General features: G+C 43.7%; 1 protein-coding gene across 1 annotated transcript in view; it reads left to right on the top strand.

The window, feature by feature from the left end:
- LOC145341206 (serotransferrin-1-like) overlaps window positions 1-24,512 on the top strand; it is a 103,143-nt gene that overhangs the window by 14,386 nt on the left and 64,245 nt on the right. The window contains exons 4-14 of the mRNA XM_080186129.1: window positions 983-1,165; window positions 3,687-3,831; window positions 4,577-4,632; window positions 8,793-8,965; window positions 11,594-11,771; window positions 13,195-13,331; window positions 15,080-15,176; window positions 16,187-16,231; window positions 17,821-17,985; window positions 20,610-20,766; window positions 23,021-23,085. Coding sequence (XP_080042255.1) covers window positions 983-1,165; window positions 3,687-3,831; window positions 4,577-4,632; window positions 8,793-8,965; window positions 11,594-11,771; window positions 13,195-13,331; window positions 15,080-15,176; window positions 16,187-16,231; window positions 17,821-17,985; window positions 20,610-20,766; window positions 23,021-23,085 — 1,401 coding nt within the window. The remainder of the gene's footprint in view (window positions 1-982; window positions 1,166-3,686; window positions 3,832-4,576; window positions 4,633-8,792; window positions 8,966-11,593; window positions 11,772-13,194; window positions 13,332-15,079; window positions 15,177-16,186; window positions 16,232-17,820; window positions 17,986-20,609; window positions 20,767-23,020; window positions 23,086-24,512) is intronic.

Below are 24,512 nucleotides of genomic sequence, written 5' to 3'. Positions count from 1 at the left end.
CCAAGATTGCCCCCGTCTCTTCCACAAAACCAAAAATCCTTTCAATATATCTGCCAAACACGGTCTCTTGTCCTTAGAACAGTGATCAGTATATTGCTCCAATATAGACATTTGAGCTAGTTGATGGATTACTGTTGGTGACCATTTTAAGGTCTTCAATCATATCTTGAAGAGAGTAGGTGTTTGATTTTGACAGCCTATTTCTTCGAAGCTCTCTCTTTGAGGGATGTGTGTGTGTTTGAGTTTCAGTTCCTGCACAAAACAAGGACGCCTGAATCACCCATTTTACGATTTGCAGATGGGATTGCAAAAAAAAACAGCTGACAGGAAGATCTTGCAAATTGATTCACCAATCGTGAAAATGCCAACAATGATGAGCACAAGGACCAGTTTGCCTGTCAGACCTGCTCCTTGCTCATGATGGCTGGACTATTAAAATTTGATGCACCTTAGCCTCCAGCCAGCAATGTCAACTCTGGGACTGGAAAATAATCCTGGGAACAGTGAAGAAAAAAACAAATCTGGAAAATTCCACTCCAGCCCCTTCAGGTGATCAAAGCCAGCCCAGAAGTTGGGCTTTTATAGACCACTAGACCCATAAAGTAGTTGGATACAAAATATACTAATACAAAAGGCAATCACAGTCACAACCCTGATCTCTAAGGATCCTCAATAGCTGGTTGTTTTCTAGACTTAATCTACCTCTCTCTCTCTACATATCAGTATCTTGAATAATACTCCTTTCAACAATAATCTCAATAATCTTTTCAAGGCCCCTCTCGACACCAACCTCAATAATTTATTCTCAATTCCTGTTTACCTTGCATTAAGTCATTCCAAGCAGTATTATCATTTCAAATTTATTTCCAGAGTTTTTTTCCAAAGTTTCCACAAGCATCCCATTCCATCACCCTTGCTGTATTGTAAGTATGGTACAGGTGTAGACAGTGGTTTGGATATGACACTGCATTTTCTGTTACAGGAAGCTCCTGCTACTACGCTGTAGCTGTGGTAAAGCAGGGGAGTAACTTCGAGTTCAGAGATCTGAGGGGCAAAAGATCCTGTCACACTGGCCTAGGTAAATCTGCTGGCTGGATCATCCCAATAGGAACCATCCTGAAATACAACCTCACATCTTGGGATGGATTGTCCCCGATTGAAAAAGGTAAAATGCTACCTTTTCTCTTTTGTGAAAAGCTTTCTCAATGTTGAGAACAGCCAAGCCAATCAATGCATAGAGGAAGGATTTAGGTCAGTCATGCAAATGTTTGGAAGATAGATTTTGTTTATTTCTAATAAATACGAATGTGGGAAAAAATGTACCACAAAAAGTATAATGAATGGAATAGGATTGGCAAAACAAGATGCAGAAAAATCCTGGAAATAATGGTACATCTGTCATTTGCAATGTGTGCTGGGTGGCACAGTGGCACAGTGGTTAGCACTCCTGACTCATAGCACCAGGGCTCGATTCCAGCCTTGGGTGACTGTGTGGAGTTTGCATGTTCTCCCTTTGTCTGCATGGGTTTCTTCTGGGTGCTCTGGCTTCCTCCCACACTCCAAAGATGTGCAGCTTAGGTAGATTGATCATGCTAAATTGCCCCTTAGTCCCAAAGATGTGTCAATTAAGTGGATTAGCCATCATAAGTGTGTGGGGTCACAAGGATATGGCGAGGGGGAGGGTGTGCAGCTGGGTGAGATATTCTTTTGGAGAATCAGTGCAGACTCAACAGGCTGAATGGCCTCGTTCTGCACTATTAGGGATTCTACTGTTCTAAGGTAATTAATATGGAAGAGCACTTATAAAGAGATAGAATTGTGGGATGTGGAAATAGTTTATTTCATGAAATCTTTTGCAAATGAGTCTATCATAAGATTTAACTTCTTGGATCTTTTACTAAAGATTATTGATACCAGTCAGTCTTACAACAGTTTCTTTCATTTCCTTTGTGTGCATCACCCACATTTTTCCCACAAGTCGGAACTTGGGGGTTGGGACAAACTGGGATTCTAAAGTGGTGGGAGGCAGAGAGGGGTGTGTCAGATCAGGTTTCTATGGGATCAGGGTTAGGATAGGTGGAGCTGAGAGACAGGTTGGAGGGAGAGTTCCAGGGTGGAGGAAATCCTGTGGGTTGGGGAATTCCTTTAAGAGGTGTGGTCCTTCAGGGTGTGGGCCGTCACTAGGAGGTTTTCAGTGGAGCCCCCTGCGGGATTGGTTGATTGGGGAGTCCTGTTGGGAGTGGGGATTATTTGTGAATGGTGGTGGAGATTACCCTGGGGGGGGGTATCATGAGTGGAGGGAGACCTAAAGTGGGTCAGTGTGGGACTCTGCAACAGTTACTCAGCATTTAGAAGTGGTTTTAATTCTTCCAATCTTTCCTGGGAAACTCTTGGTGTGACCCAATTGGAGCTATCTAGAGTTTATGATTGAAATTGCATCTTCAGATTGCTTGTAGCCCAGGGCAATCTTTGTGTAAACCATACTTGTGAACTCCGGCTCCCCCCCCACCCACCACAATACAACACCCTGAAGGTCAGACGTTGTGACCCCCTGATAATTTTGTTGTTTATTGTAGAAAGCTGTTCATTCTGAGATGAAGAGGTAAAGCAAGTTGTTTAGCTATACAGCAAACTGGGGAAATCATTTAAATATATGTTGTGATGCCTGGAATAGTGGAACTGGAGACAAACAGTGCACCCCTCCCACCTTGGCCATAACATGCTAATAAAAGTTTAGAACCTCCTGGTTCCAATAATCTCTGTCGAACACACATTGAGACTATGATGATACTTCACTAGAGTTTGTGAGCTGCTGTCAATAAAGCCTTGGTGAATTGCTCTCATGCCCCTTATACATGCTTTGCTTTGGCCTCCTGCTTTGTATCCCTCTTTTCTCCTTTCCTTTTCTGTTTTTCTACATTTCATTCTCCCCCTCACCTGTTTTGCATCTTCTGTCTTTCCTGCCCTTTTTTCTCCTCTCGTCTTTTCTACTTATCTTCGTCTCCCAGTTCTCAAATCTCATCTTTGCTGATTGGCACTAACCTTTTTGTGTTGTTTTACCTTTGCTTTTGTTTCTTCCGTGTGGTTTGACTTTCTTCTGCCTTACCTCCCCATCGCTCCCTCTTTCTGTTGCTACCCTCTGTTTTGTTGAACCTTCCCCGTATTTCTGGCTCTTGATGCTTATTTCTTCTTGAAGAGGTGACTAAATGGGAAGAGGTGGTTGGAACCACTTGAGGTTACTGGCTATGAAAGGCAGGAACCAGGTTGGTCCATCAGGGTTAGTCCAGAGCTGTCACAGCAGCAATGGAAGTTTGGTGGGACTGGGGTTTAAACATCAGAAATGTGGGCCAGAACCTTTCAACCATTCATGCCGGTGGGATTATCTGCTCTGGCTGTCAGTGCACCCCCGCCACGGGATTCAGAGCGGTAAGGGATGCATTCACTGGAAATGTATCCCTCTTGACAAGGGTGGGACCAGAAGATCCTGGTTCGGTCCAACGGTTGGCCACCTCTACTGCCACAAAACATATGGCTATTTGCACGATCCTGTGGGATAATTGAATCCTTTTGGTTTATTAGTAAAGTTACTTCCCCTTTTGTCCTTCTGATTTCTGTTTGTGTTTTTGCTCAGCCTTGTACAGAGTCCAATCTCTCACTTGCATGTTTGCTTCCATTTTGATCTCCAGTCGTGGAAAACTTCTTCTCCTCCAGCTGTGTCCCAGGTGCCAGTCCAGCTTTCCCAAAACTGTGTGCACTGTGCAACGGAACAGATGGGAATCACTGCAAGCGGTCACACGTGGAGCCCTACTATGATTATTCTGGAGCATTTCAGTAGGTAGTCCTCATTTCGCAAGGCAGGATTTCTGAGTGGCAAATTCCACTCTGCTGGTTATTGGGTTAGCTTAGCTATTACAGATCTCTTTGTTTTTAATTGTTTGGTTTTGAAGATTTGTTGAGTAAAACATGTCACAAGAGTAATATATTGTGTATGTCGGAAATCTGAAATGAAAACAAAGAATGCTGCAAATACTCTGCAGATCAGGGAGCATCTGTGCAGTGAGAAACACAGTTAACATGACCTTTCATCAGTTCTGGGAAAAGTTAGAGATGTAACAGGTTTTAAGCAAGTACAGGGGCCAGGAAAGTGGGTGAGGGAAGGCAACAAGGGAAGCTCTGTGATAGGGTGAAAGGCAGGATAGATTCATTCACAAAGTGATGATGAGACAAAACAGGAAACAATGGATAATCTCACAGAGGTGGAATAACAGGATCATTAACAGCTGGTATCCAAAAAAAAGGGGCAAAGATTCTGATCTGAAATATTTGAAAGGTAAAACCAGCCTTGAGATTCCATTGACTTTCATTGGAAGAGCAAAGGTGGCCGAGGACTGAAAGGGAGAGTGGGGCAGTAACATTTATAAAAGGGAATGAGAACTGTGGAAGTACAGGATTGTTACATTTTTATAATAACATAAAGGCACCAATCCTGCTTAAGGGAATTGGTAAATGCATTGTAGGTTCTTCTATTAAGACTGGGCACATGGATTAACTGATTGGTGTGGTTATATCTTTTTAGGTGTTTGAAGGATGGTGCTGGTGAAGTGGCCTTTGTGAAACACACCACTGTGCCAGGTAGGTTCTGTAGTGGCTGCATCAGTGTGTTCTGTAGTGACTGTGTCAGTGCGTTGTGTCAGTATGTTATATCAGTTACTGTGTCAGTGCGTTGTGTCAGTATGTTATATCAGTTACTGTGTCAGTGCGTTGTGTCAGTATGTTATATCAGTTACTGTGTCAGTGCGTTGTGTCAGTATGTTATGTCAGTTACTGTGTCAGTGCGTTGTGTCAGTATGTTATATCAGTTACTGTGTCAGTGCGTTGTGTCAGTATGTTATATCAGTTACTGTGTCAGTGCGTTGTGTCAGTATGTTATGTCAGTTACTGTGTCAGTGAGTTGTGTCAGTATGTTATATCAGTTACTGTGTCAGTGAGTTGTGTCAGTATGTTATGTCAGTTACTGTGTCAGTGAGTTGTGTCAGTATGTTATATCAGTTACTGTGTCAGTGCGTTGTGTCAGTATGTTATATCAGTTACTGTGTCAGTGCGTTGTGTCAGTATGTTATATCAGTTACTGTGTCAGTGAGTTGTGTCAGTATGTTATATCAGTTACTGTGTCAGTGCGTTGTGTCAGTATGTTATGTCAGTTACTGTGTCAGTGCGTTGTGTCAGTATGTTATATCAGTTACTGTGTCAGTGCGTTGTGTCAGTATGTTATATCAGTTACTGTGTCAGTGAGTTGTGTCAGTATGTTATATCAGTTACTGTGTCAGTGCGTTGTGTCAGTATGTTATGTCAGTTACTGTGTCAGTGCGTTGTGTCAGTATGTTATATCAGTTACTGTGTCAGTGCGTTGTGTCAGTATGTTATATCAGTTACTGTGTCAGTGCGTTGTGTCAGTATGTTATATCAGTTACTGTGTCAGTGAGTTGTGTCAGTATGTTATATCAGTTACTGTGTCAGTGCGTTGTGTCAGTATGTTATGTCAGTTACTGTGTCAGTGCGTTGTGTCAGTATGTTATATCAGTTACTGTGTCAGTGCGTTGTGTCAGTATGTTATATCAGTTACTGTGTCAGTGAGTTGTGTCAGTATGTTATATCAGTTACTGTGTCAGTGAGTTGTGTCAGTATGTTATATCAGTTACTGTGTCAGTGCGTTGTGTCAGTATGTTATATCAGTTACTGTGTCAGTGAGTTGTGTCAGTATGTTATGTCAGTTACTGTGTCAGTGCGTTGTGTCAGTATGTTATGTCAGTTACTGTGTCAGTGAGTTGTGTCAGTATGTTATATCAGTTACTGTGTCAGTGCGTTGTGTCAGTATGTTATATCAGTTACTGTGTCAGTGAGTTGTGTCAGTATGTTATGTCAGTTACTGTGTCAGTGAGTTGTCAGTGACTATGTCAATGAGTGATGTCAGTGATTGTGTCAAGGTGTTGTGTCTGTGACAGTGTCAGTGTGATATGTCAGTGACTGTCAGTGTGTTGTATCACTGATTGTGTCAGGGTGTTGTGTAATGATTGTGTCAATGGGCCTGATTTTAACATTTTGATTCTAAGTGCTGAATCTCAGCGCAATTCAGATCGGAGTTGGGAAACTGTTCTCAGGCGCCCCCGTACACACTCAGTCTGAAAAAGAGTTGCGAATCTGAATCATATTGTGGGCAGGGCTTAGCGCACCCAAAGGCTGCAGCTCCAGTTGGAGCTTTGAACTGCGCATGCGCAGTGAAAAGAAATTTGAAAGACACTCCCTTGTCACATCGCTCCTGGGCTGCAAAAAGCGGATAAAGTGGCTTGTGAGCAAAAAGCGGGAGCGATAGCCCTCACGGACATCACCCTACCCCCACAACATAACTGTCCCCATTATCCACCCAAACTCCCTATACACAGACTGATCATAAGCCCCTGCCCCCTTCTCCCCCACACTGATTGCCTATAGAATGGCGATGGACCGCCCTGCTCCTGTTTCCCCCCCCCCACCAGGGAATGATCTGGCCCACCTTCCTCCTCCTCCTCCACCCCCCCAGAACTCCATCTGGCCTCCTCCTCTTCCCGCATCGCCCCCCCTCCCCCCACACCCCCCACACCCCCACCACCACCACCACCAGAGAACCATCTGGCCTCCTCCTCTTCCCGCATCACCCCCCCCCTCCCCCCACACCCCCCACACCCCCACCACCACCACCAGAGAACCATCTGGCTTCCTCCTCTTGCCCCTCCCACTCACTAGAGAATGATCAGCCTCCCTCCTTCTGCCCCCCAACCAGCAAACGATTGGGCCACTCTCCCCCCACCCCGCCCCCTCCCCCCCTCACCAGAGATACATCTGACCTGCCTCCTCCTCCCTCCCTCCCCTCCCACTAGAGAACAATGTGCCCCCCCCCCACCCCCACCGCACCAGAGAACCATCTGGCCTCCCCCCACCAGAGAATGATCGGGCCTCCTCCTCCTCCACACTTTCCCTAGAAAACCATCTGACCCTCCTCCTCCTCCTCCCTCTGCCCCCACCACCAGAGAATGATCTGGCCTGCCTCCCTCCACCACTGCCCCCCTAACCCCTCCCCACACCCCAACCACTGATTTGAGTCAGAGAGCCGTTGGAACCTCTGAACTTACCGCTTCAGAAACTGGAGTGCCTGAGACAGACCTTTGCCAAGCATGTCTGTTTCGTGCTGAATCTGGACAGGTGAATGCAATGGTAAAGGGGCAATACAGTTAAGATTGGGCATCCAGCACATTCAGTCACTTTAAATGCATGCAAGTGCATCTAAATTGATGTTGCGCTCATTTTGGGCGCGGTTCGGATTGTGACTACTTTTGGGCCTTGATAAAGTGGGCAGCTGCGCAGACGCAGATTGCACTAATCGCCTCATGCCTGACTTTACCAAGTTTTCACGTCCATTTTCAGGCTTGACACAATGGCAAAATTGGGCCCAATGTGTTCTGTCAGTCTGTTGTGTAGTAACTGTGTCAGTGAATTGTGTCTGTGACTGTTGTCAGTGACTGTGTCCATCAATTGTGTCAGTAACTATGTCAGTGTGTTGTGTCAGTGACTGTGTCAGTGTGTTGTGTCAGTGACTGTGTCAGCGTGTTGTGTCAGTGACTGTGTCAGCGTGTTGTGTCAGTGACTGTGTCAGTGTGCTGTGTCAGTGACTGTGTCAGTGTGTTGTGTCAATGACTGTGTCAGTGTGTTGTGTCAGTGACTGTGTCAGTGTGTTGTGTCAATGACTGTGTCAGTGTGTTGTGTCAGTGACTGTGTCAGTGTGTTGTGTCAGTGACTGTGTCAGTGTGTTGTGTCAATGACTGTGTCAGTGTGTTGTGTCAGTGACTGTGTCAGTGTGTTGTGTCAGTGAATTGTGTCTGTGACTGTTGTCAGTGACTGTGTCCATGAATTGTGTCAGTAACTATGTCAGTGTGTTGTGTCAGTGAATTGTGTCTGTGACTGTTGTCAGTGACTGTGTCCATGAATTGTGTCAGTAACTATGTCAGTGTGTTGTGTCAGTGACTGTGTCAGTGTGTTGTGTCAGTGACTGTGTCAGCGTGTTGTGTCAGTGACTGTGTCAGCGTGTTGTGTCAGTGACTGTGTCAGTGTGCTGTGTCAGTGACTGTGTCAGTGTGTTGTGTCAATGACTGTGTCAGTGTGTTGTGTCAGTGACTGTGTCAGTGTGTTGTGTCAATGACTGTGTCAGTGTGTTGTGTCAGTGACTGTGTCAGTGTGTTGTGTCAATGACTGTGTCAGTGTGTTGTGTCAGTGACTGTGTCAGTGTGCTGTGTCAGTGACTGTGTCAGTGTGTTGTGTCAGTGACTGTGTCAGTGTGTTGTGTCAGTGACTGTGTCAGTGGGCTGTGTCAGTGACTGTGTCAGTGTGTTGTGTCAGTGACTGTGTCAGTGTGCTGTGTCAGTGACTGTGTCAGTGTGTTGTGTCAGTGACTGTGTCAGTGTGCTGTGTCAGTGACTGTGTCAGTGTGTTGTGTCAGTGACTGTGTCAGTGTGTTGTGTCAGTGACTGTGACAGTGTGTTGTGTCAGTGACTGTGTCAGTGTGTTGTGTCAATGACTGTGTCAGTGTGTTGTGTCAATGACTGTGTCAGTGTGTTGCGCTAGTGACTGTGTCAGAGTTTTGGGTCACTATATTAATGAAACTTTGTTGTATAGTTTGTTTTGTCTGTGTAAGAACTGGGATGAGGGGTTGGTGGCAGTGCATGAACCTACTTGTTCACTTATCCTTGTATTCTTGTTTACAGTTGCTGAGAGACAAAACTATGAGCTTCTGTGCCTAGATGGTACCAGAAAGCCAATTGAAGATTACAAGGAATGTTTCTGGGCAAAAGTGCCAGCTCATGCCGTGGTGGTGAGAAGCGGGGATGTGGAAGATGAGAAGAATGAGGCGATTTGGAGATTCCTCTCACGAGCTCAGGTATGACTGAATGATGAATAGTATCTGCAGTCTGGAGCCTTTAACTTGCCCTTCTGTGTCAGCACCTGTTTTAGTTCAGCTTCAGTGCAGCTAACACTGAAAAGAAAGAATAACCCATACTCCTGGAATTGTGTAGCTGACCATCCAAGAATCCTTTGGTAAAGATCACAGACTTGTAACAATTTCAACCCATTGTTTCGGTACCAGTCATAACTAGCAGATTAATTTATACAAATCCCATTTGCTTTCTATTTCTTGGCTAGCACAGGCACAGCAGGTTGAATGGCCTCTTTCTGTGCCGTATGTTTTCCATGGGCAGGATTATTCAGGTAATAGGGTCTCCCTCCACACCACCTGAAGAGTCTGCAGGGAACACATTCCTGCCAAAACACTTCCTGCAGCTGTTTAAAATTTAGCAGCTGTTAATTGGCCCAGGATAGGACCTTTGCCCCATCTGGGGAGGAAGTTTTGCCTTAGAAAGGGCCTCAGTAGCTGGAGGGTGGGTGTGCTGTGCAAAACCCCCATTGCTCCCTGTAAAATGGGAGGGGGTCGGAGACAGAACGTTTAGTGACGGGAAGCTGCATTTTATGGGCACTCCTGCACTCCCCCCACCCCGGCACACCCTCCCCCCTCAAACCAGCCAGTGGGGCAATGTAAAATTCTTCCCAATGGCCCAAACTCTGTGCCCTGTGCATATGACGTCAGGTCGGTGAGCGGGAACATTTTTTACTTGGGGGAACATAAGGTAGGAAAGCCCTTTAAACGCATGTTAATTTACTGAAATGAATTTAAATGAAGCTCCTGCCTTTGTGGGCAGGAATCTCTTCACATCAGCAGCAAGGACGGGGAAAATCAGAAAACTGAGACGCTGAGATTCTCATTCCCCTGGTCTCGTGGGATTTTCCACCAACGTTGCCATTCTCGATCACAGCAATTGGTGGCTGAAAATCCACCCCACTGCTTCTAAGTGAACCATTCAGCCCATCGAGACTGTGTGCTTTAAATGTGTTGGGCATTTCCACCTCTTTTCGAGGCAGTGAATTCCACCATCCTCTGGGTGAACAGAATTCCTCCTTGGCTTCAAAACCTTCCATCAATCACTCTAAATCCACTTCCCTGCTTATTGATCTCTCTGTTATAGCATTCTAACATTCTAAGCCGGTGGCACAGCGGTTAGCACTGCTGCCTCACAGCACCAGAGGGCTGCGTTTGATTCCAGCCTGGGGTCACTGTCAGTGTGGACTTTGCTCATTCTCCCTGTGTCTGTGTGGGTTTCCTCCGGGTGCTCCGGTTTCCTCCCACAGTCCAAAGCTGTGCAGGTTAAATTGATTGGCCATGCTAAAATTGACCCTAGTGTCAGGGGGATTAGCAGGGTAAATGTGTGGGGTTACGGGAATAGAGCCTGGATGGGTTGTGGTCAGTACAGACTCAAAGGGCCTAATGGCTCCATCTGTACTGGAGGAATTCTATAATTATCCATTTGGTCTAAGTTCCTCGGAGTTTTTATACACCTAAGCTAAATCTCTCCATAACCATCTATTTTCACAGAAGGAAACTACAAACTATCCAGACTTTCCTTGTAGCTAAAATTCTTCACTCCTGGTGTGAATTTTCTCTGTAGGTTGCCTGGTGCAAACACATTTTTCTTGCAACCTGATGACCAGAATTGTGTGTCAGGGTGATGTGTTATCAATAGGAGTTGATGGAAGAGTGGGGGAAGTGGTTGGAGGCAGGATCAAAAAAGGAGCAGAGCAGATGAGTTTATAGGGAAAGCATTTGAGAAGGTGGGAACAAAACAGCTCGAGGTTGTGTCAATATATTTACAGATAAGAGAGGACAAGGGAGGACGAAGAGTGAGGAACATTGATAAAACGCCAAGTGGGATTTTCCACCTGCAGGGCCAACAGTCAACTTGTAAAAGAGGATAGGGATTTTGTAATCAATGAGTTGAGAGATTCCAGCCCATGAAGGTTGACAAAGATAGGGGCTGATAGGGGTGAGTAGGACAAGTTAAATGCCCTATATAAATGCAACTTATTAGAACAAAGAACTTCGGCCCTCCAAGCCTGCGCCGATCATATTGTCCTATCTAGACCAACCGCTTATATCCCTCTATTCCCCACTTGTTCATATGCCTATCCAAGATAAGTCTTAAATATGGCTAACATAACTGCCCCAACCACCTCACTTCCATTATTATGGCAGTGACAGAGTATTTGGAGGCCAAGTCGCATTTTATCACTATTAATGAAGATCAGCTTCAGGCCTGAGAATACAGTCTTCAAAAAGCAGTTGTAAGTTTCAGTGATGAAGGGTCCACACCTCAGGTTCTGAATCCATCTATCTTCTTGATGTTTATTTCCAGTTTTTTTGTGCCCTTGTTTCAGATTTTCTGCTTTAATGTTCTTGTCTTTTGCTGATGCGGTGATGACCTTTGTTGTCAACAAGGGAAATGTTTGGTTTTTAGTATTGGACCTAACTTGCAGAAGAGACTAACCACAGTTTCAGATGCCTCAAAGTGCTGGTGTAATATAATGGCATTGAAAAATGGCAGGGTGAAGTATTCGTGCTAAGGGCTAAATGCTTGTGTCACATAAGCACCACTGAATTTGTAAATATGTTTTCCAGGAATTATTTGGGCCATCGAGTCAGGCATCTTTCAAAATCTTCGACTCCTCAAAATATGGAGCAAAGGGCTTGATGTTCAAAGATTCAACACAGAACCTCATTCAGCTCCCCAACGGGATGGATTCCCTTCTGTATCTCGGCAGTGAATATGCAAACGCCATAAAGACTCTGGAAACTGGTAGGCATTTGTTTTGATGATGATTATTAATCAACATCCTGCCCTTGGGTGATCCCCTGGTACAAGGGCTAGGGTGTGACTGCTGGCATCCTCGATATGACTCGGGATCAGGAGAATGTGATGGTGGAGCCCACACTTGGTATGCTTGTTGTAGTCGGGAGCTATGAATAATGATAGTAGAGGGTCCAACATTCTCTCCATTACATGGCTGACCAAAACTCTCTCTCGTTCTTACCGTCTGCCATTGGCGTGTGTTGGAAGGATTTGGAGGGTGAGCTATGTTATGAACACATCTTCTTTGGCCACAAGCCCTGGGGTGGGATTCACACAAGGAGCTTCTTGCTCACATGTAGGGATGCTGTCCACTGCACCAAAAGACTTTGCAGCAGGTAAATGATAATAAATTATTGAGGGAGATTCTGAGTTCCATTAACAGCCGGTCTATGAACTGCGTAAGTTATTGTGAGTTATTATTGAATTTTTTAAATCCCATTTTCTATGTGTTGTGTAATAATTGGTTTTTGTTGAACTTGTCCAGGCTTTTTTCCAATTTGTTTTTGATGAAGAGTCAAATCAGAGCATGTATTAAAGCAACACTGTACTCAATCCCAATAAAGATTTCTGTCCTGACCTCAGCTGATTCTTCGTCTGCCAAGTCCAGGGGTGTTGAAATCAATATTATATCCAATCTGCTGTATTCCACATGCTGTCCAGACTATCTGCTGTACCCCACCTGCTGTCCAGACTAAAGGACCAAGATAATAACATTAAGCAGTCCTGTGTTTGAGAAATTTGAGACATAATATGGCATGTGGAAAATGCTTAGGAATGGTAGGTATCATTAGAGCAATTGTTCTTAAAGATCTCCACCACTGGGGTTTGCCTTGCCTTGTGTCTGGGTCATTGTAAACTATTTGTAGAGATTAATTCCCATGATCCTCGCACATTAGGCATAGACTAAAATCATGAATAGGTCACTGAGACAGTGGGACGGCGGCGCGGGCTCGTTGGGCCGAAGGGCCTGTTTCCCGTGCTGTGTTCTTTGAAAACCAAGCAAAGCGTACAAGACTGTTGTATTGATTAGTCAATGACCCCATTGTTGTTGTGTCATCTTGAGATGGATGAGAAGGACTTTGGTCTTGTCTAGCAATTCTGAAGTTCGTAACTCTGCAGAATGAAATCTAGAACCTTCCATTCCGTACAGCCTGCTCCAAAGTGACTTTTACCAATTGGGCTACTGGGAGATGAGGATGTTCCCTGTTCCTTTACTGTATTGTAGGATGCTGGAACCCTGCGTTTATCCATTTATGTAGTTCAATCAGATTGTTTCTACAGGAGCTCACTGATTGAAATGCTGCTGTAGTCTGTAGATTATAATTGACCAAAGAGAGATAATAACCTATTCAAAATGTTTGTCTTGCAGGGAACAGGAGTGCCTTGAATCCTTGCAAGATACGCTGGTGCACCATTGGTCAACTTGAACAACAGAAGTGCAACAGCTGGGGGGCAGTAAATTGTGTGATGGGCCTTAATGCTGAGGATTGCATCAAAAAAATTAAGGTAAGTAACCACAGTGTTAGACACCACTTTCTTAGAGGACTTTGTTCTTTGTTCTTTTGTTTTTGTTGACTACCTGAATGCTCTGTTTATAGAAATAACAAGTGGACCATTCTTCTATCCTTTAGACGCTGGGATTGAGCCCAGCTCAGGTTAGACACAAAGGCCGAAATTCTCCAGTCTCGTATGCCCTGCTATCACTGCCAGCGAGAATGAAGAATTTGAAGTTCTGTCATATCTCCATTCACAGGAGTGGGACTGGAGAGTTCCAGGCACGGGCGCAGTTGAAGAATTTTGGTCAGAGTAAAATTGCATTGGCACAGTTCCATTATCTCTGTCCCAGAAAGCAAAATGTTGCATGTGCTAGAAAGTGGTAATAAAATTAGAAAACATGTCAGGTAGCATCTGCAGAGTTAATGTTTGGAGTCCATGACTGTCAGCATTCAGTAGGAATCAGGGTGCCATGACCATGAGAACAGGGCAGAGGCTGGGTCCTCTGCAACAATTGGCTAACCTCTAGGCTGCCCAGTCACTTGCCTCCATCTACAACTCAGGTAAGGGTATGATGGAATATACACTGCTTGCTGAGTGGGTGTTGCTGCAACATAGAGTCCCTATAGTGGAGAAGGAGGCTGTTCAACCCATCAAGTCTGCACCAACGACAATCCCATCCAGGCCCTGTCACTGTAACCCCATGCATTTACCCTGCTAATCCCCTGATACCAAGGAGCAATTTAATCATGATAAATTAACCTAACCCACACATCTTTGGAGTGGCTCAAAAAGTTCACAGCCATTCAGAGGAAGGAGTTTATTGATGGATCCTCATATCCCTTGACTCAATATCCTGCAGTAGCTGCAGTATGTGCAACACACAGATATGTCACAGAAACTTACTTTGACAACACTTCCTTTACCAATGCTTTTACAACTTTGAAGCAAAGCAGTAATGTTACGGTGACACCATTGCTGCAAAGTCACGCACCATTCTGATTTCAACTCACATTATCATTCTTTCATCATCACTGAGTCAATGTTCTGAAATTCATTGTCTAACACTGTTACCATGAGGACTTTAAATGGTTCAAGAAGAAGGCCCCACTTCCTGAGGATAACTAGGATGGATAATAAATGTAGGCTTGGCAGTGTCATCTCCATTCCAAGAATCAAGTAAGCATGCGTGGAGGATATGTTTACTTTATAACGCCTTTGTTGTGCATCTCAAAGTGCACCACTCCTCAGCTTTGTTCTTCTAAGAATCATCCGCAGTCCAACTTCATTAACTGCTTCCTTACTCTTCCAACACTCACCTTCTTAAACAACCTCACATCCTAGTCTCCTCACTCATGATGAGACTGATAATTAAATCCATTAATGTTATAGCTAAAGTTCCCCAGAGGATTCTGCCTTTGACTTGTTCATTTCTCTTCTGTATTGATACACAAGAATGATTGGATGCTAGCAGCTTCTACTTTACAAACATTTCAGAATATTCTCAGTGGCTGACAATGATGAACAGCTAGGGGAAATCAAGAGACGTCTTGGTAATTCAAGAAAGTCTTTATCCCTGACTGCATCCATAGCAGCGGTGGGGTTGAAGGAAAGGCTGCAATATTTCCTGACTCTGCACTCTGAATCATTAACTTCCAAGTGTGGAGAGAAGACCAGGGCTTATGCTACTGAGAATGGGAAAGATACGAGAGAGAGACAGAGAGTGAGAGAGAAAGAGTAATTAAATCTTTTGTTTGCAGTTTGGAGATGCTGATGCAGCAAGTCTTGATGGAGGAGAGGTCTATGTTGGGGGAAAGTGCGGCCTTGTCCCAGTCATGGCAGAGTACTATGACAAAAGTAAGTATCTGTTCCAATTTGCTTCTATTTGGGATTGAAAACAACATGTGGAAAGGGTTCTTGTGTGACAGTCTCTGGGACCCAAGCTCAGTTGACCTAACTTAAGTTCAATTCCCATGGAGCCCACTGCATTTCATAAAGAGTAATTGGTCACATGTACTTTTGTTGAATTTTAGTCTGTCTTCTTGAGGTGGCAGGATTATGTCCAATGACACAGCACTAGCCTCTCTTAATATCCTAGAATGCTGTGTCAAGCCCTGAGGGGTTTTGACTCCTCACAGCATTCCTTGTCCTCGTGTGCACTCTTTGCATCCAACTTCAGGTTGAAAGGTTTGCTTTGTTACCTTTTTTTTCTGTAGAATTCCTGAATATTCTGCAAAGTCTGGGGTCGCGTGGTATTTATTGAAGTGTCCTATCGCCTTCTATGAAATAGCTTGGGCAGCTTGTTTTAATGGACTTCAAAAACTCCCACATCTTATAAAGCCACAATACATGCGAAAACTCAATAAGTTTATCCAAAATTAATTTGTTCTAGAAGCGTAATGATCAGAGACAACACCTTAGAGGGATTTTCCTGGATTGCATTGGATTACCTGGCTGCAGCACATCTCGGCAAACCCATGCATTGAAGTTCTTTTCCTGTCTCCTAGTGTATGGAGGTGTGTTAGTGTGGCATGCCTCAGGCAACATCAAGACACTTCAGGCTTCATTAAGAATGATAGATATTTATTGATGCAGAGAAATCAGGTACAGGGGTTTGCAGCCTACGGTTGCCATGGAGCAGAGCTCCAGTTCTTACATGCTTACTATATGGCTGTTCAGTGACTCTGCCCAAGAGAGGACTCCACCCTCTGGTGTGATCACTCTCTCTCAGCTCCCATTGGTCCCTCTGGCCTGGTAATCCTGTTCTGCTGTGCTGTCTTAAAGTGACAGATACCACAATCACTACAGGAGGGTTTAAACCTCTCATCAATGATTAAAATGACTTTTTTTAACCTTTCTTCCCATAGCTGATCTTGAACCATGCAAACCTACAGCAGTAAACAACAAGATACGTAAGTGTTAAAACCTTTACTTCTCAGACAAATCTCACGGACTCGGTGTAGTCACTATTGATGCGTTCCACTCCACCCCACTGAAAACATGTCATGCTTCTGGTTGCCAGTGAGCTGTGCACATTTGAAACAGCGTCATACTGTTACCTGCTAATGTGGTCCTTTAAGATAGTGCGACCTTGCTTCAATGCTGGAAATACATTTGAGTGGAATATTTTCTCACACTAAGGAAGGCTCACACTTAAATGCAGAGTGTTATATCTCCCAAAGGTGAGCCTGGATCAAGCTTGTTGGGAGACAAGCAAAAAGGGCGGAGGTGGCTTAAGATGCAGGTCAACCTCCAGCTTCATCTGGGATTTGGGGACAAAATGAGATAGAGTACAAGTCTGTTGGATAGATACTAAAATCAAATGGCAAAATCATGGTTCAATGTTCTTCAGCCAAACTACTGTTATCAATAGCCTTGCTAGAGATCTGATGGCCAAGGGATTAATAACACAATATGATGTTGTGTCAGACAGAAATTGAAATTACATAAATTGTTCTATGTCTGAGTTGGGGTGAGATTTTCCACTCCTGTTTTGGCAGGTGGGAATGGTGGAGGGGCACAGAGAATTGAGGGATTGTCCCAAAAAGGCTTTCATACCAGCAGAATTATTCAATTATAAACCCCACCACCCCCCCTACCCCCGCCCTGCCAATGATGTAACAGGGTTCCTGCCATGCAATGACAGGAACCTCATTTAAATACATTAACATACATTTAATGTGACTCCCCACTGCATCATTCAACGTGTAGGGAGTCCCTCCCCACCTCCCTGTGTTGGCGTAGCATTACATTGGCAAGGTTTAAAACAGGTTTTGATAAACAAGGAACTGGTGAACAGATCCTGTCAAGGGTGCAAACCCCCTGGGTGAAAGGAGTCATGTCCAGGCAGTACCTTGGTATTGCCCCTGTACCCTTGTGAAGTGGGGTAGGGGTTCCCTTGGCAGTGGGGATAGTTCCATGGGGTGTTTGTACTTTTAGTTTTATTTAATTGGGGCTATTGTGGGACTCACCTCTTCCATTTTCAAAAATATGGTGGGAAAAGCCTGCAAGGCAGCCGGTGGGCTGCTCTCTGCTTCTCCTGCCCCAGACAACACTTAGATAATAAGTTGGTAAATTCTGTCCAGGGAGACAGTTGGCATGTGGAGGGACGCAGAGTGGCCTTGTGCTAAGCTGAAGCATCATCAATGTTCAGATCTAACCTGATTCTGCAAAACAGATCATCTAGATGTCCAAACACTGCAGGGAATGGGAACAAACATTATGAAAGATTTTAACTTGTTCAAAACTCACCCCCCTTGCATAGAACCAAAATCAGGCCCAATATATGTTCAAATCCTTAAGTGGGGTTTGAGTCTCCCCGCTACCCCCATTCCCCTGCACCCCACCCACTAACCTTCTGCCTCAGAAGCTATTTAGCACATTGTGTCTGTGCTAGAACAATCTAAAAGCAACCCATTCCCTGCTGTTTTCCCAATTCCATCTTCAAATACTTATCCCCTTTTCCCATGAAAATGTTACATTATTTGCATTCCTTTGGCAGCTTCTTACTATGCGGTAGCAGTTGTAAAGGATCCACAGCTGAATTGGGAAACACTAAAAGGGAAGAAATCCTGTCACACAGCTGTGGGGCGGACTGCTGGCTGGAACGTACCCATGGGACTGCTGATTGCAGAGAAAAAAATCAATGCTTGTGAGGTTTTTAATTGTAAGTGTGGCTCGTCACATCCGTCAAGCTAATTCTTCTCCTGTTACATTGTTCTGGGTTAAAGTTAAAAGCAAACATTTGTTCTCCATGTGTAGTGTCTGTCTTTTGCTCATGCTGTTAGAGAGGGAGCTCCAGGAATTTGACCCAGTGATGATAAATGGATAGTAACTGTGTCAAAGTCAGAGCATGTGAGTGGTGGTGTTCCCATTCACCTGCTAGCTTGCCCTCCTGGGTCTCACATATCATAGGCGATGAAGCTAAAGAATGTTTCCCATTGATTCTTTTTCACATACATTATGGAAGCTTGCCTTTCTGTTATCTTTTCTCTCCTGTATACTTTCTACAGTCGGCATCTACTGAATCTGTATCTTGTACAATCTAAAACCCAAGGCTCACAGTAGGGCAAAAGTCAAATGGACTTAGTCAGTGGTGGGGGATCTAGACCAGAATTGGGTGAAGACAAGGTTGGTCTGAAATGCTACAGTTGTTTATCACTGTGAGAAACTAAGGATCGAGTCCCTGATGAGTGTCTTCTCATCAGGGATTACAGCTGAGAGACAAATTGTCAGTTGAGCCTAGAGCAGAAATCCCATGGGATCTGAGGATGGGACACCACATGAGCAGTGAAAAATCCAAGGGTGTAAAATGTAGGGAAGGCAAGGACAGAGCTTTAACAATGCTGATCTTTGTGATGGGAGAGAAGGGTGCATGCCAAGTGTCCATAGGAACATTAGAAAAAAGACTAGGCCATTGCACAAATTGAAGCTGTTCCCATTCAATTAGGTAATGATTATTCTATGTTAGAGTCCCAGACCGGAACTCTAAGGTATATTGTGAAGCCAGATTAGATCCTACATTTTTTTAGCATGAACGTGAGGAAAGGATGCTTCTTTCCAGGAGTAATTCCATTGACAAATTAGGATTCCTTTATCAAAACAAGCTGTATACGTAACACAGTTTAAGTACAACTCTAACAAAATGAAGCAGCTTAACTCTTAACAGTTGCACAAACATTAAACATGAAAGAAGCAACTCTCATTTCTATCTTAACACTATTTCAGTTGCAAATAAGCACCATTTTTCTCAGAGACTAAAAACCCACATTAAATATAGTTAGCAATCACAAATATATTTGCTATATGGAGGGTATATAGCCTTGGAGTTTTCACAGAGGTAGAAAGCTTTCACAAGCCTGCAGAACTCTTCTAACTTCAACCAGAACAGCCAAACTCCAACTCCTTTCTACAAAAAGCCTGTTTCTTTTTTTCTCTACCAATCCAGCATTGCACATAAACCACAACATCACATGATGCTGGCAATCACTCTAATCTGAAATCCCATGGGGCCTCAAGTAAACAAAAGTCCACCAACTCTGCTTAACAAAACCACTTACAAAGTCAAAATGAGTAATTATTTTGCTCTAGCGGCATCTGAGCTGTTTTCCTTCCAGATGTACTGACTACCTGTCGAAAAAAGTTGAACTTTAAAACATTCTTCTAAATCATAAAAAACAATATATATACTCATCATTTATATACTTGCATCGCACCTGTAACACAAATCAATGTCCTGCCTGTGCTCCACATCTCAAATTCCTTCAACATTTGAACTGTCTTAACCAGATCATTCCTCACTCAAGTCTATCAAATCTTTTAATCATTTTAAAACCTCAATTAGATCACCTCTCAATCTATACTCAAGGAAACGCAAGCCTAGATCATGCAATCTGCGCTCATAACTTATCCTCTAATTCTGAGTATCATGTTGTGGATCTTGATTGTTTTTCCTTCAGAGCAATGTATCAATTTCGTGGTGTAGATTTTCAAACTGAAGTACAACTTTCTCCCATTGGTAGTCCAGCCATCTTTTAACAAAGCTAAACACTAGCGTTTTGGTTGCTCTTTTGAACTTGTCTTGTGGTTTTAAATAAGTTGTGTGCTTGTATCTAAAATCTCTTTGCACTTGTCACTCACGATTTTATTAATACTCCAATCTATTTTACACGGATTCAAAGTAGACGAATTGGACAAGTGTGAATTGTTGAACTGAATTCCAATGGAGACACAATAAGAATATGAGGCTTAACAATGTTCATTTGTTTACTTAATTTCTCAAGTTACACTGCTTCTGCCTCTTGGCTTTAGTCTTGAACACAGCTGGGGCAACATAAGTACCTAACACAAACTTAATTTAACCAGTCCAGGCACTCAAAATGCACCCACTGGCCTGCAGAAACATCAAGAGAGTAAGCTGGGTGAGGAAGAAGGGACCTGGAAACTGTGGGAAGTGCGACACATTCCTAGAAAAGGAGAAGAGTGCAGAGGACTCAGAATTGTGCTGTAGAGAGGTTGGGAGAAGTTTCTGGTCGGGAACAGGTGCTAAGCAGAATGGGCTAAATGGCCTGGGGACCAGAATTACTGGAAAGTCTTCCTTAGAACCAACATGAACAATAAAGATACTTTTCCCCAATTATCTGAGTCATTGGCATGGGCTAAATGTTACACTCAGACTGGTCAAGACTGTGATATCACACAGCCATCTGCTATGTTACAAATTCCCTTTAATATCACGATTCAGTCAGAACCTAACAAGTAAATTAATATCTCTTCTCTGTTTGAATTAAGCAACATATTTCAGTGAGAGCTGTGCCCCTGGAGCGAATGCAGGCCTGCACCCCAAACTGTGCTCTCTGTGTGTCGGTAGTCAAGATGCAACGTCACCAACAGACAAGTGTGCGGCCAACAGCAATGAGAGGTACTACAGTTACAGCGGAGCCTTCAGGTAAAAAAATGCCTTGAGCACCATTCAAATCTTTTGTAGCTAATGGATATTTTTGAAGTGTGGCAATGTCTGAGTCATGGCAGCCAATTTGAGCACAGCAAGCACCTACAAATAACACCGGAATACTGACCAGATTATCAGTTTCAGTAATGTTTGTTGAGGGATAAATCTTGACAGGAATACTTGGGCAAACCCTCTGCTTTCCTTCAAAGTAATAGAATGGGATAGGAACATTGGAAAATAAGACCAGGAGGCGAACACTTAGCCCCTCGAGCCTTTTCTTCCATTTGATGAGATTGCGGCTGAAATGATTTAACTCCATGTACCTGGCTTCACCCATTTCCTTTATCTAACACAAAGCCCACAGCCTGCAATGTTAACTCTGTTTCTTTTTCCACAGCTGCTGCCTGACTTGCTGAGTATTTCCAGCATTTTCTGTTTCATTTTTCCAACATCTACAGGAATTGTTTTTGTTTCCCGTTATAAGACCATATGAAATAGGAACAGGATTTGGCCATTCAGCCTTTTTAGACTGCTCTGTCATTTAATAAATTCATGGCTGATTGAACACTCATTAAATCCACTTTCCTTGTGATCCCTCCATAACCCTGAATTCTCCTATAGATGAAAGGAACACCTCTTTATTCTGTGACTATACCCTCTGGTCTTACATTCTCCCATGAGTGGAAACATCCTCCCAACATTTATCTTGTCTGACTATCTAAGTATCATAGATTTTTCAATCATATAATCTTTCATTCTTCTGAACTTCAAGAAATACAGGCCCAGCCTGTTTAACATTTCGTCATATTAGCAGTCCCTAGCTGACAAAAATCTCTTGCTCCCAATTAGCAATTATCAAACATTACTTACTGTTTTCAGAAGAGAGTTCCAAATTTCTACAGTCCTTTACTTGGATCACTTATGACCGTTTTACTGCATGGGCAGATGGGCCCTTGGTTTAATGTCTTCTCTGAAAGACAACGCCTCCAACAGTGCAGCACTCTCTTGGTAGTGTCAGCCTGGATTTTGTGTTCAAACCTCTGGAGTGGGACTTGAACCCACAACACCTGACTCAAGAGCATGAGTAGGATAAGTGTTGTCTAGGAATGATCCACCACACAATACTGGAAAGGAAACCGACTATGACGGAGGCAACAGCACTTGCAGTTGAGCATGCAGCTGTAGGTGGCTGGGTGAAAGAGATCGATACAATTCAGAGGGGAATTTGCAGTCTCCTGATCAACAGACAGTGACTGCTGTTGGAAAGTTTGGTTAGGATTATGGACACAAACCAGCTTGGGTGAAAATCCAGTCCTGCTAACACTCGGAGAAATTTTAACTTAATTTTCCAAGTGGGAATCTTGACGGGATTGGGTACAATGTTAGTTTTCCATCTCAAACAATATTGTTCTCCATTGAAGCCAACAAATAACACTGGGTGGATGTAAAATTAACATTCCATCTTCCCACCTGGTGAGTTAAGATAAATTCATAAGGTATAGGAACAGAATTAGTCCGTTCGGCCCTTTGGGTCCACTCCGCCACTCGATCATGGCTGATATGCTCCTCATCCCCATTTTCCTGTCTTCTCCCCATAACCTTTCAACTCATTGCCAACCAAAAATCTATATAACTCCTCCTTAAATTTACTCACTGTCCCAGTGTCCACTACACTTTGGGGTAGCGAATTTCATAGATCACAACCATTTGGGAGAAGTAGTTTCTCTTCAACTCTGTTTAAATTTGCTACTCCTTATCCTAAGATTATGACCTCTCATCCTAGAATGCCCCACATGAAGAAGCATCCATTCCACATCTACTTTATCCATACCTTACCTCATCTTGTATACTTCAATTTGATCTCCTCTTATTCTTCTAAATTCCAAAGAATATAGGCCTAAACTTCATACGACAAACCCCTCATCTCTGAAATCAATCTAGTGAACCTCCTCTGAACTGCCTCCAATATCTCTACAGATTTCCTCAAATAAGGGGATCAAAACTGTACAGAATACTCCAGGTGTGTTCTCACCAATGCCTTGTATAGCTGCAACAATACTTCCTTCCCTTTATATTCTACTCTAGCTATAAATGTCAAAGATAAAATTGCACTCACCTTTGATATGCTCATTTTAACAAAGACCATCCAGGTGGAATATTCGAACAAGAGCCAGTTTCTCCCAAAGAAGAACGGAAACAACGACTGCAATTATTTTATATTTCTGATTGAACATTCCTAAATCTCTTTCAGGTGCCTGGTGGAAGCGGGTGACGTTGCGTTTGTTAAACACACCACTGTGCCTGAGAACACTGATGGTACGTGATATTCTCAGTGACCTTGAGCTGATACATCCTGAAGCGCATACGCCAGAGATTCCAACTTCCACTCCTGACTGTGTTGTTGTAACTGATTTCAGCTGGAGTGGCAGTCCCTGACCTGAGTGTATAGTTTTAGTTTGGAGATGGAAAGAGAAAGAGAGGGCTAAAAGGAAATACAAGCAAAGGCTACCATTAATGGAAGGGCTTTTACAAGCATTTGAAAAGGAAAGGAAAATAGTTAGAGAAGATATAATTCCATTCCCTGAATGAATGAGGTAGTAATTATGGAGGCTAAAAGCACAAGAAAGATGTTAAATATTTTTACAATTGTTGATAATTGTTAGAATGCAGGTCCATTGAAGAAGGATATCAAATAATCATTGATAGTTTTTTGAAAAAGATGGAATTAGTTCCGAAATAATGAACAGAACTCAAGGTGGATTACACATACCTGTAGTAGCATGACCCTTTAAGGGAGACATTTCCCAAGGGCCACATGACTGATGAGGATCCTATGGATCATCCAGGCAGGAAGCTGAGCCAATCAATGGGAGAGCGTGTACCATGGGTTGAGGAGGGACTCGCAGTTGGAGCAAGGGAGTCAAGCAGAACTGTCACAATGTAGTCTAGTCTGAGCATGTATATATATTATTCTTTTTTAGAAAATAAAATACTTTATTGTTTAAAGCCACATTGAGTTGCCCTCAATCTGTTAGATGGGTGAAAGAGGTTAGAGATAAAGTTAGTGCACCTTCACCATCTGGGTCATTTGAATGGGATGAAAGTTGAGTGCATTGTACAAATGGGCAGGGATCTATCTGATCATCACCCAGACAGTGAAGAGAAAGCCACTCCCTGTAACTTAAAGTAAATTTAGTCAGCATTTTGAACTGAACAGGCTAATTAGGAGACATGGGGCCCTACTTTACCATTTTAATTCTAAGTTCCAGGCAGACTTGAAACTGGGAGTGCTTCAGATCCAACTATTAGATCCGTTCTGAGACGCCCCATACGCATTCTGCCTGCAAAAATATCAGCGATTCCGAATTGTGCTGCACAAGCCTGTGGATGGGGCTTAATGTGCCCAAAAACCTGCACCTTTGATAGGCACATCCAACTGCGCATGTGCAGAAAAAAAAGACAGAATGCCTCTTCCCTGCTACATTGCTCCTGGGCTGGATAATACCTCCCCCGGCTTGCACAGATATTGCCCAGCTCCCACAACATTACTGATCCCCTTACCCTTGACACTCCCGCCACCCAGACCAATCCCAAGCCCCTCCTCCTTCCCCCCATCGATCTCAGGCAGACTGGCATTAGACCCCCTTCTCCTCCCACTGATCACAGGCAGAGTGGCAGCTGACCACCTCCCACCCACCGATCTCAAGCAGAGAGTCATCGGACCCACTCCGCCCCCCCCCCCC

This window comes from Carcharhinus amblyrhynchos, chromosome 3 (genome assembly GCF_965287045.1).
Source record: "Carcharhinus amblyrhynchos chromosome 3, sCarAmb.v2.hapA, whole genome shotgun sequence".
Taxonomy (NCBI): Eukaryota; Metazoa; Chordata; class Chondrichthyes; order Carcharhiniformes; family Carcharhinidae; genus Carcharhinus; species Carcharhinus amblyrhynchos.
Note: the sequence above shows the minus strand (reverse complement) of the source record. Positions and strands in the feature narration are given on the sequence as shown.